Source organism: Calonectris borealis, chromosome 3, assembly GCF_964195595.1.
Source record: "Calonectris borealis chromosome 3, bCalBor7.hap1.2, whole genome shotgun sequence".
Classification (NCBI taxonomy): Eukaryota; Metazoa; Chordata; class Aves; order Procellariiformes; family Procellariidae; genus Calonectris; species Calonectris borealis.
Window position 1 is genome coordinate 80,305,612 of NC_134314.1, and position 12,544 is coordinate 80,318,155.

The following is a 12,544-nucleotide window of genomic DNA, read 5'->3' on the forward strand; positions in this document are numbered from 1 at the left end:
GGTGTGCATAGAGAAATGGCTAAGTAAGAGTGGTCCAGGGATGCTCAGTTTTAGGTTACTAGTTCAAAGTCTGAGTGATAGTAAATTAAGTCTTCTCTGTTACTGCCTACAGAAACCAGATGCTTAATCTCATTCATAGTGGGTAAAACCCACAGACGGGGAGAGATCAACCATTACACTTCGGATATGGTCCTTCTGAGATGACGTTATGTTGAAAAATAACATTGTTCTGACTTGATTGCTGCTGCAGGATAAGCATTACATATAAAAATCACAGCTTAGTGTCAAGAATTGAGTCACATCCCCCCAAGCTACTAAAACATTCTCCCCAAAATAGCTGATGTTGATAAAATCCTGTCTGCCTTACTTAGTGCCAACATTGAACAGGCTGCCCAGGGAAGTGGTGGAGTCACCATCCCTGGAAGTATTTAAAAGACGTGTAGATGAGGCCCTTAGGGACATGGTTTAGTGGACATGGTGTGTTGGGTTGACAGTTGGACACAATGATCTTAGAGGTCTTTTCCAACCTGTATGATTCTATGATTCTATCTCTTGACATCCTCAGTATTGCAGTAGTTTGGAACTCTCTCTTTTTTTAGCCATTTGTCAGTTTTCATTTTTCCACCAATGCAGAACTAGTTGCAAGGATGAACTGCTGAGGGCCTTCCAGTCAGTTTGGTTTTTTAAAAACTGAGGCTAGAGTTTATGGGAGTATCACAGAAGACAGTTTGGTTTGGTCTGTGAGAGATGGGCTGCATCTGGGTTCCTCTGTAAAGGATTGCTATCTTCTTGTGCCAAACATGGAGAGATTCACTGCTGTACGCCTTCGGCTTTCCTAGTGCCCGTATGACAGCACATTCACCATGTTCAGTAGATAGTAACTTGAGACTGCTGTTTTGCAGAACTGGATTCCTCTGTAATCATGATACTGGCTTCAGCTTCTCAAAAAAAACCCCCAAACCTGTAGTGCAAAAATAGTGTTGTTTCCCGCTTCCAAGAAGCTGATGTGTTTGTATCTGGCATACTTTCATGTTTAGTAACCAAACAGTATTCAGACTGCTTTCAAGATAATGTTAATCTTTCAGTGCAATACAGTAGAGCGTTAAGTAGTGTTATTAACATATGTCACATATTGGCCTCGGAAACCTGAGTATGAGACCCCTGGCCATAGCCTGAATGAATAGACCCAAGAGGCTGCCCAAGAGAGGAGCTCCCACACCAGCTGGACCTGCAGGCTTTGTTCATCTCTTAAGACTAGTCATAGACACTGGCTTTGTTCACAGAGTTACTGAATAGTTGAGGTTGGAAGGGACCTCTGCGTATCATCTAGCCCAGGGTCAAAGCAAGGTCAGCTACAGCCAGTTGCCCATGACTACGTCTAGCTGGGTTTTGAGTATCTCCAAGGATGGAGACTCCAGAGCCACTCTGGGCAACCAACCTGTGCCAGTGTTTGACTACCCTCACACTAAAAAAAAAAAAAAGAAAAATTTTTTTAGGTTTAGAGGGAGTTTCATGTGTCTCAATTTGTGCCTATTGCTTCTTGTCCTGTCATTGGGCACCACGGAGGAGAGTCTGGTTCTGTCTTCTTTATAGTCTCCCATCAGGTATTTATACATATTGATCAGATCCCCCTCAGCCTTCTTTCCTCCATGCTGAACAACCCTCAGCACACTCTGTATAACAGATGTTCCTATCCCTTAATCTTCTTTGCAGCCTTTTCAGCCTTAGACCAACTGCTCAGGGGAGAAATCCTGTAGCCAATATAGGAGCTCTAGGCTCTGTCCTCCTCCTCGCCCTTTATTGTGGCCGCTGAACCCACAAGCGGAGCCTGCACCCCTGGCCCCAGGAACTGATGCTTTGAGGTGAAATCTTTCAGTAGCCTCACGCCAGCCTGGGCAGCCCCAGCCTTCGCTTCTGTCCCTGCACTCTTCGCCGTGATCCTTGGCTTCGGCCATAAGGGTCGCTTATCCCAAGTGACGCTGTAGACGGAGGGATTCCACTGCCGGCCTCCAGTCCCTATTTCTAGCACGGTCCTTAACTGCTCTGTTAAAGGCGGCGTGGGACTAGGGGGAAGCAGTGCCTCCGCCCCTCCGCGGGCGCTCTCCCCGACAGTCCGGAGGGGCGCCGCTAGCAGCCGGGCCCTCGCCGTGGCCCCGCGCCGTTACCCCCCGCGCCCGTCACTGCGAGAGGATTGGTGGGCATGCCTGCCACTCATGGATGCGTCCGTTGCCGCCGGCCTCGCGGCGGGAAGCGGCCAGCAGGCGCTGCCGGACCCCCGCTAACGGTCGGAGGAGGCGCGCGGGCAGCGCATGAGGCGCTCGCCCAGCCAATGGAAGCGCTTGCTGGTGGGAGGGGAAGAAGGCGGGTCCCGTCACCATGGCAGCCGCGTAGACGCCCCAGCTGCATTTCTCATTGGCCGATTTAAATCCCGAGGGGTGAGGGGCCGAGCGAGGCCCTGGTCGGCCTCGGCGCGGGAGCGGGGAGGATGATGCGGCCGCGGAGCGGGCTCGACCTGGGCTCCGTGTGGGCGCAGCGCCTCCGGCAGCTGGAGCACCGGTTGCGAGTGAGCCCCGCGCCGCGGCGGCGGGAGGGGAGGCGAGGGGCGGGCGGTGGGGAGAGAGCTGGCCCGCCCCGGGCCCCGTGGCGATGGCGGGGAGGGGAGGGGCCTGTCGGGCGGGGCAGGTGGCGACGGGCCGCGTCTCGGCCCGCTGAGGGCAGCGGTATGGCCCGCCCGGCCCCTTTCTGTCAAAAGTGTATTTCTAGGCTTAAAATTGAGGCGAGAATCTTGAATGCAGCAGCCTGTGGGGACTCGGCAGGCAGCCTGATGTGGGGCAGAGGCTGCTCCACCTGGGGCTGGGTTAGAAACGGGGTTTCAGAGGGGTGATCAGCCTTCCCAGCCCTGCCGCTGGGCAGGATGGGCGTCCAGCTGTTCGGGAAGGCAGCACCTGTGCGGAGGAATGGTCTTGCTGCGACACCACTGAAGATCTCTAACAGTGCAGCCTTGGAAATGGAAATTTATGTGGTTATTTATAAATATATAAAACAGCACTTCTCTAACGACCTGGAAAACCTCAGGAGATGGTTTTATAAAGCAAAAGCAGTTAAAATTTTGTGCGTATGCATTTCCACATAAGCAGGCAAAGTGACACAAAATATAGGTAATCGTGGAATGTTAAGAGTTTATCCTAATTTTTACATGCTTGTAGACAAATGTGCTGAGGAGATTGGGGGTAGGTAGTCTTTTGATTTTGGAAGGTAGAGAAACAGAGGAATGTAATAAAACTTTTATAATGAAGTAACGCTCATCAGACTCATCTTTATTTCATTTTTACTTTTGTGGTTTTGGGTGGGTTTTTTCCTTAGACCAAAGAAGAAAGAATAGTTGTCCTGGAAACTGAAAATGCTGCTCTTCATCTAAAACTTGCAGAGGTAACTATTGTTTGTTTTTCCAAAAAGAATTCTTATGGAAATAGAAAAAAAACCCACTGAAATCTGCCTTCCTATTTTCAAGTTTTGCACTCTTTACCTGTTGGGGAAATCTATGAAGAGATTAAGGCTCAGCATTTCTTTTTTTTTTTTTTTAATCAGCAATAACGATAGACTGATTAAGTAACTAGAAGTTGACATACATTTAAACAATTGCCATTGTTTTAAATCTACAAAAGCGAACTGAGGGAACGACTCTGCAAGCATTAAATATGGAATATTGCTTTCTGCTTGCAGAGAAAATGTTTGCCTAAAAAGGTAGATTTTGAAGGAATACTTTTTAGACATAATTAGGATGATCCTTTAAAAAGGACTATGAATAGAGTGCAGGAAAGACGTTTCATTATGAGTAGACTTACCAAAGATGCCCCATTGCATGTCTTCATAGCGCTAGTGATACATTTGTCTAGAAAAGGCAAGGTACTGTTGCAGAAGTCAGTCACAGAGCATACAGCATACAATGCCTCCATTTCCTTATATCCTTCTACAGAAGGATATGTTGTTCCTAGACCATTATTGAAACAAGGAGCAGCCTGTGATAATGTTTGGGGTCTTCAAAGGTAGGATTTCAGAGATTTACAGAATTTTGAATATTGATCTACACCGCTAGACCAGAGCCAGCTGTGAGTATTAGTTGTGATAGAGACTGGCCAAGAGGTTTTAATCTGGGCTGAAACATTAAATGGTTGGGTGACCTCAGGAAAGCCATTTGCCCTCCCTGTGGGTTTGTTAACACCTGTGGATGAAAGTGGGTTTAACATTTTTTCAAAGCCTGACTAGAAGCAGATGGTACATCTGAAATGAGTTTTGCTAGGTATACAGAAGAATACTGTAATTGATTCTGAGAAAATGTTTCTATTATTTTTGTTCTGCTTTATAATATTTACAAAAAATCTTAAGTATTTCAGCTGGTATTTTTACTCTCACAAACACCAGAAAGAAATTATTTTCGTCAGTAAGGTGCATCAGATGTAGGAAGTAGTTATCTGAGTATTAGATAATGACGCCTTGTTTTCCAAATACAGCACTGTTTCAGTTTATTGCAAAATGTGCTGGAAGATACGAGCACCTACAGACACATGAGGAGCATGCAGTGTTACCATCATCGTCAGAAACAATGTCGAGTGATTCATGGAAATATTTTGCAATTAACCTTGCACCGATATTTCTATTCAGGTGGTTATTTAGACACACTTAAAAGACTTTCGCTTCTCCCTGGTTAATTTGCCCCAGCAATCTGAAAACATGAGCTAAACTGACATGAAATAGTTTTACCTTAATTGAAGAGTCTCTATTAAAAAGAATACTAATTTTAATTGGATGAATTTAAGGTTGTGGAATGTTGCACCATATCTCCCAATATTTTACTAGCTATGCTGGTGAAAAAAACTACTGCCCTCAGCTATCAGTCACTGACCTTTCAGATCTGCTGGTGGAGCTGCCTGAATGATTGAGCTGTAACAAGTTCAGTCACAGTGACCAGGGTTAACAGAGGTCTCATTCTTAACTTGTAAAAGCTAATTGGATTCGTTTTGGCTGAAGTGAGTGAGGGAGCTTTGGAGACAAACTTATGAGATAGCCATAAATGAGGGTTTGCAGTGTAAATGTTTGTCTATAGGTTGCATCAGTCTAATAAAAATGTTATCTCTTGCTATAGACCTTCCCTTACTTATATCCTTAAGACAATCACGAATATCAGCACTGCTACTGTTCTCTGCAGCCCGGTATATTATTATCCTAGCAGCATATTGTGAGGGCTGGTAGTGAACATAAGAAGTCAGATTCTTTCTCTGTAGACTTGCTTTTGCCTGTTTGGAAATGTGTTTGTCTACCTGTACGCCCCTTGCTTTTGTTCACAGTCCTTGAGGTCCTGATCCTGCTGTCTTCCGTACATAAAGCCAAGTCTGCCAGAATGGATCCGATTGCAGAACTGAGATCTCACTTTGGAGAACACTATTAAGTAGTTCAGTTTCACTTCTGTTTATAATAAAGCTGTCTATAAAAAGTTTTATAGTCAGTTTTTTGCTTCTCATGCATGAGCACAAATTAGTTCTGGTGTACAAAAAATTCTGATGAATGCTAAAACTATTTTAATGAAGAAAACCTCGAAACCAAGGCAGCCTTTGCAATAAAGATAAACTTGATAGTGGAAGTGATGAGAGGTTGATTGCAATGAAAGCAGAATTCACCATTCCGCTTTTATTGTCCATGTTGAGAAAAATGGGGGATTTAGGGTGAACTTGTGCAGATGGTAGAAAACGCATTAGATGTTAAAAGCAGGTTTTAACTATCTTAAGCTTATTTAACAATAAGGCTTGAGTACTGCAATTGCTTATATATATGCTTAACTTTTCATATGTGATTAGAGATATTAATTCACGTGAACTACTTGTATGCATTTTTGTCAAGCATGTTTGTAAATATTGCATCTGAGTAACATGAGTCTTGAAAATCCTCAGAGTAAAAGAACACACAAACACTGCATAGAATCGGTCTCAATTTCTGGGAGCTTAAAGCCTGTAGCAAAAAAAAAATGAGAGTTCTTTTAAAATAATCTTTTCCTGCTATTTCTTTTCCATGTAAGAACTTTTTATATTAGTGCTAAGGTGTTGTATAGCTGTGCAGGACCTCAGATTGCATTTGTAAATAGAAGATGCGTGCTTTGTGAAGGTGAAAAAGCCACATGGAAAGGTTGGTTTAGATAAGTGAAGCACTTTTCGTGGAAAATATAATCTTTCTTTATTCTAACAGCTCCAGGACATTGTATTGTTGTTCTTGCAGATGTCATCTGTAGTTAAACTTTTTACATATCATTATCAGATGATTGGTATTAAATCAAACCCATTATGTGAGTAGATTTAGCTCTTTCATGTCGTTGTACTTTTCTATGCTCTGTTAGTTTAAACAACAGGGAACTGCAGTCACAGAATTTATGGCCTAAATAAAGTAGGAACTAAGTCCGTGCTAGAGACAAGTGCATTCCAAAAATAAGGAAAGAGGCTATTAGTACTGGTTAAGGAATTATAGATGTCAACAGGTTGCAGGGGAAAGTAGGTGAAGAAGTTGCAGCTCATTTTAAGCACCAGGACTGTCAGTAAATGATGAAAATACAGTTCTCAATGTAATACAGATTCTGTCATATTGCAAATTTCACAAGTACTCTACAGAGATTTATTTTTTGTGTTCTTGCCTGTAAACATTTAAAGTTGCACTATTTCTATTTTCCTTTTGATTTCAACATCTCAAAAAAAATTTGGCCATAAAAATTGCTTTTGCATAATAGGTAATTTTAGATTATTAGAAAGCATTCTTCTCCACATCATTTAAAAATTGCTTTGGTTGCTTTGATCCCGGAAGACCTAGCTTAGTACTTTATTGGTACAGTTTTGCACCATTGCAACTCTACTGAATGTAATGGCGTCGGTGTTGGCAGGAAGCTGGAGCAATGAACACTAAGTTGGGGGCTGTGTATTACCAGCTCCTTCAGGACTTTAGTAGTTAACACATGTGTATGTGTGTCCTTGTTCTGTTTCATGTCCTTTCAGAGAGCTTTCTGCATTAAATGTAGTTACCGGAAGACACTTAAACCAGCTATGTAACCTCCCTAAGTGAAGGCACAGTTTTAACTGCTTTAGATCCACCTAAAGCATAAGTAGGGGGTTTTAGGTACAGCAAAAGTATTTTTCGTAATCTGATGCTGAGGTTTACCACCCTAAGGAAGTAGAATATTGTGATGTTAGCCAGTTACCTCAAGGTGATCCTTCACGTGACTCAGAAAAAGGTAAAAGCAAAGAAATTATGTATTTACAACACCACTTGTAATCAGATAGTTGTTACAAATGTTCACATGGACAAAGGGGACAGAATGCAACAGAAAACATGAGCGCTTTAAAGTGATCTTTGTAGGTGATATTATTTTTTTTTTTTTAAACAGTATCAAGGGTTGGCTGGAAGAAGTACTAATGAGGTGTTGCAGCTCTACTCTGCTCATGGCCTGCAGCAGAAATTGCAGAGGAGTTCTGTTATAACCCAGCTGCATGGAACAATAAAGGTAAAGACATTTAGTAATAATGTAGACATAGTCTATGCCCTAAACGTTCACATGCTTATCAAATATAGTAAAACCCAGAAAATGGTCAGATATGAACCAGATCTATGGCTTTATTGTATCACAGCAGTGCTTGAAGTGAAGTGTAGCAATGCCTGAGTTAGCTTAAAATTTGTAGTGGTTTTGCTGCAATAGGCTGCAAAAAAAAAAATTCTGAGCACCAGAATCTTATGTATAGACTGCTATCAACACCTGAGCTAGATATTTTTGTAATCAAAACCTTGCAATCCCTGATCTGACTATCATACAGACATCCCCTAAAAAACAGTAATTGTGATATACTTTAACCAGATCGGCAGATCCTTTAAAAAAGCTTTGGAAAGCTCCATTGATTTCACTAAGAGTTCTGCTCTGGCAGACCTCAGAAGAGGGAGGTCTGTACAGAGTTTGCTGTATGCTCACTCAGGTTGTCTTAATTTTGCATCAAAGAGACTGGAACTGTTCTCCCAGTACCAGTACCATAATATTTTCCTTTCCTGAAGTACTTATTCCTTAAGTTAGTCCATAGAATAGTGAGTTCCTTTTAGGGACACTAACAAATGTCAGCTTTTCTCAGGGTAGCACTGAATGCCTGCATAAAATAACTGAAAAGTATCTCAGGAAAAAAATCTGATTCTTAACAGGCAGAAGGATGTAGCTTAATTGTAGCATAGTTGGACTAGATGATCATTGTAGGTTCCTTCCAACTGACCTATTCTGTTCTAGTCTAATTACAGTGATTCTGCTCAGTAAATTTTGTGGTGGTGGTTTACATTTTAGGTTAGCTAGAATGGCAGAACTGCTTGTGATGCAGTATCAGTGCATTGAGATAGTTTACTATCAGATATCAATGAATATTAGGAGAGAGCAAAGCTCTCCAGATAAAAGTCTAGCTTAATGGTAATCCTATACCCGTGATTAAAAAAAAAAAAAATTCTTCCCAGTTATATACTGTGGCTTTTGAGAATGAGAAATGCAGTGATTTTCTCCCTTTAGTTTAGATTATTGTTTTATCATTGAAACTACTTGATTAATTCAAAGTCAGTACCACAGTTGGAAAAATAAAATGTCACAGAATATGTGACACTTTGTACCAGGCTGACTAATGAAACATCACAGTGTTTCTGTGAGATAAGCCATCTTACAGATGGCTTTACATGTTCATTCCAAGACTTAGATGTTAAGAAGTCTACTAATCCTAAAATCAGGTCAATTTGTTTTTACTTTATTTGGACTTTTAAGTGAATATAAGCTGCTCTCATAAACATTTGAAAGTCTCATCATGTATGTTATGCTGAGTTATATCCATGATACAAATACTTTCCTGAACAATAAAGGTTTCTGATCTTTTCAAAATGCATATATTCTCATAGGAAGGTATAGAACTGGCTTATTTAAAAAATTACTTAGAGTGAAGCTTAGCAAATACCTCCTTATGAAAGTGTGGAAAATGAATGCAGTAAGGGATATATGAATCACAATTTTTCATTGCTAATGCTGGATATGTCTTATTAGTGGACAGAACACACACACGCTCACACACACATTTTTGTTTGATGAATAAGAAAGAGATTTTGTTATACCTGAAGTTGTGTTATGGTTGAAGTATGTACCATAAGATGGTAAGGATCCATAAAATCTTGCTGAGGTCTTTAGGAAATGACATTGCTAAATATCTTGCAGAATCCTTTTCTAAACATGCTGAAAGATATACTCCTGAAGACTTCCTTTCATCAAGTAGAGGGTTCTTCCTGACGGTGATATCTCAATATAATTATTTGTGTTGTGATTATATTGATTCTTCTTTAACTGCTATTTTTGTGTCTTTATAACGTATTTTTTCTTCTTGCTGAGAAGAGGCTTAAGCAAGACCTGAAGAGCCTCCGTTCATTTGCTCTTGAGCTTTCAAAAGACTTTCAGCATCAAAGCAAGATTTATCTTTACCAAGTTTTGACAGCAGTCCAAGGGATACAGCTGCAAAATGAAGCAATGCAAAGTAAGGCTCATTGCACTTACATTTCAAACACGTAACATCAACAATGTCACTGTTAAATGTTAGTAACATTGAAAGGTTGAATTTGATTTTTGAGAAGCATATCACTGAAATTGTAGCACTTGCTTTTTGTTTGATGTTAGATCATCACGGAGTTCTGAAGTGTTAGAAAGAGTACAAATAACTCTGCAGAGGTTATGACTGATAATTTGGATTTAGCTTTTGTGTTGATTGCAGCTGCTGCTAGACTGCTGAGTTGGCTCAGCTGTAACATTTTTAATCTGAAGTTCTCAGGCTTGTTATCTTGACTATTTTAGAATAGCTGAATAAAGAATGTGTTGTTTTAGCTGAAATTTGTCTGCTTTTGACTGTACCAGAAAAGGACTCAGGTGATTTCAGAGATTTCTGAAAACACTCTGAAATTAGACTGGATTTTTAATATTTCTGTGTATTTATGGAGAAAATTTTAATTCAAAATCAAAACCAGTTCCACTTGCTAGACTGTAGATAATAACACCATACAGACTACTGTTTCGGAATTCAGGTCCTTCCTTGTTCATGTGTACATACAAAGCAGACCCTGCAGTGCAGTAGCTCGCTCTGCCCTCATCACTGAGGACTAAGTGCATTGGTCCTACACCTGGATCTCTTGGCATGGATCTCTGCACCTGCTTTCAATATCCTTGATTGTGGTGGAGCTCCTGCCAGGCCTGAGAAGCACATGGCACATTTGGAGCTTAAATTGTTTGAAGCTTAGCAGCCTGATGAATTAACAACAAATAAATTTATAATCAGAGTCTCTAGGTGATGCTTTGCTATCCACATGTTGCTATTTAAAAGGTACCTTTTCCTCTTGCTTTACTTTTTGGTTTAAATACTTAATTTTGGGACTGATTTGATTCTGATGGGACTACTCATGTCAATAGCAACAAACAGCATTCTCAGTGATGGGTGTTTGCAGAACTTGTCCCTGTATGTTATGTACTAAGTTATGATTAAAATTGATTTGATTACTGTATTATCCATATAGAGAAAATGCTTAATCAAGTTGTCTTTAAAATGGAAAAAAAACAAAGTGGAAAATTAACCCTAGATAAAGGTGAATGTTCCCCATATTGAAGCAGGGGGCTAAATGAACAGATAGGAATTTGGATTTGGCACTTGCGCTGTTGCGGTGTAAATAAGTAGTAAATATTCCTTATGAGGCCTTGCAAATTCCTGTTGACTGTTCTCAATTTGCATTTCGTGGTGCATTGTTCTATGAAATCATAACCAGGAGAAAGTTCCTTGCCTATAACAAAATAGTGTGTTCATACTTAGGTGGATGACTTATGTTTTTATTTTGGCCATTTTTCAGTTCTCTGTCAAAACTCTGTCAGTTTTAGATGGAGATTCTATTGTTAAGGTTAAATATGACAGTCAGAATTGCCATCCTTAAATTACATATAATCTTTTGTAAACAGAAAGCCCAAAGTATGTATTCTGGAGACAATATATGTTATCAGTTTAATCCTAAAATAGAGATTGAAAATGAGGGAGAAAATTATAGAACGAACATTGAGTACGTTAATTTCAAGACTGTAGTTGACATGCAGCAAACTATAAAACTTTCCTGTAATAGCTGAGTAGTCCCTTGCTTAGAAGTATTTATTCACAGTCTGAAAACCAGGCTATTGCCATCTTTCACACTGAAATTTAAATAGCAGTAGTTCATAAAAGAGAGAAGTGACCATTATTCTTTTCTTATAGGCCTGTTTCACTGATAAACAAAACTGCTATCATTTTAGTAAAAAATACTGACCACCTCACTGCAAATGATACTACTGAGGCAGATGCAGTAATTCAGCAGATTTCTGGAAGGGTAGGAATTTCTAAAAATGTAAGATGACTTTTTAGATTGCTTCACCACACAGGTATTATCAGAAAGAGGAAACAACAGTATCTGTGCATGCAGAACATACTTTCAGAGAGGGGAAACCGCTGTTCTAACTGCTTGGAAAGGTGGCAGGTACTAAGGAGCAAAATCTGTGCACACAAAATATGTGACAGACGAGTCGCTGCAGGCTACTGACATGTTTTGTGAAAGCTGCTGTAGCCCAGTGACTTGGATATCCTTTGTGGTTCCAGGACACTTTCTCTCTGGGATGGAGAAGAGGAAAAATTGGATAAGGAGCTTATTTCCCACTTTGCCCGTATGCTAGCACTTACGTGATGTGCTCCTCCTGGAGAAAGCTGAGCTCTGCACTGTACTGATGACTTGTATTTGTGGAATGTGAATTACCATCATCTTTTACCCTCAACTCGACAGCAGTCTCACCAGCTTAGCTGCCTTTGGAAAGCCTTTCCTTCTTAGTGTAGAGTAGGGGAGGAGGAGAGGGACCTTGGATCCAGCAAGAGAAATATTGCAGCATCCCAAAGAATAGTGTTATAGCTCAGGATATAAAACACAGCTGAATTAAAAAAAAGTTTTGGAACTAAGTCTATTACATCATAGCTGCTTATCCTAGAAGGCACGGTCAGATTTTTAAACTGGAATCTAGTGTGGAAAGAAACATTAAAAACCCCAGGGAACTATGGGGACAGCTACACATCCACATCTGTGCTAGACTGTGGCTGTGCTAGGTTATGCTGCTCCTGTTGTTCTTGTTCCCATCATGGACTTTTCCATTATGCTGGTATAACTGTTTGTGTGACCACACACAAAACAGATCAGGGAGCTGATCCAGGACAGAAATTATTTAGCAGGAAGGATTGCTTTTAGACTTCCAGATGACTGTCGAAGCAGTCGTGCGAGCACAGCGGAAGGTCTGGTGCAGCACTGAATGGGAGGGAATGAAAAGCTCCTTAACCGCCACTGTCAATTCAAGAAACATTACAATCCTGAACATGTTTGCAAGCCATCACTCTTCTACAACTGTTAGTCTGATTATCGATGAAGATCCTAACTGTGCTCAGTGATGTTTAAACAGAAAAATCAG

At 40.7% G+C, this 12,544-nt stretch overlaps 1 protein-coding gene across 1 annotated transcript in view; it reads left to right on the forward strand.

Moving 5' to 3' along the window:
- The first annotated feature begins 2,266 nt into the window (after positions 1 to 2,266).
- KIF25 (kinesin family member 25) overlaps positions 2,267 to 12,544 on the forward strand; it is a 46,322-nt gene continuing 36,044 nt past the window's right edge. The window contains exons 1-4 of the mRNA XM_075146339.1: positions 2,267 to 2,563; positions 3,364 to 3,429; positions 7,421 to 7,537; positions 9,431 to 9,569. Coding sequence (XP_075002440.1) covers positions 2,486 to 2,563; positions 3,364 to 3,429; positions 7,421 to 7,537; positions 9,431 to 9,569 — 400 coding nt within the window. The 5' untranslated portion in view covers positions 2,267 to 2,485. The remainder of the gene's footprint in view (positions 2,564 to 3,363; positions 3,430 to 7,420; positions 7,538 to 9,430; positions 9,570 to 12,544) is intronic.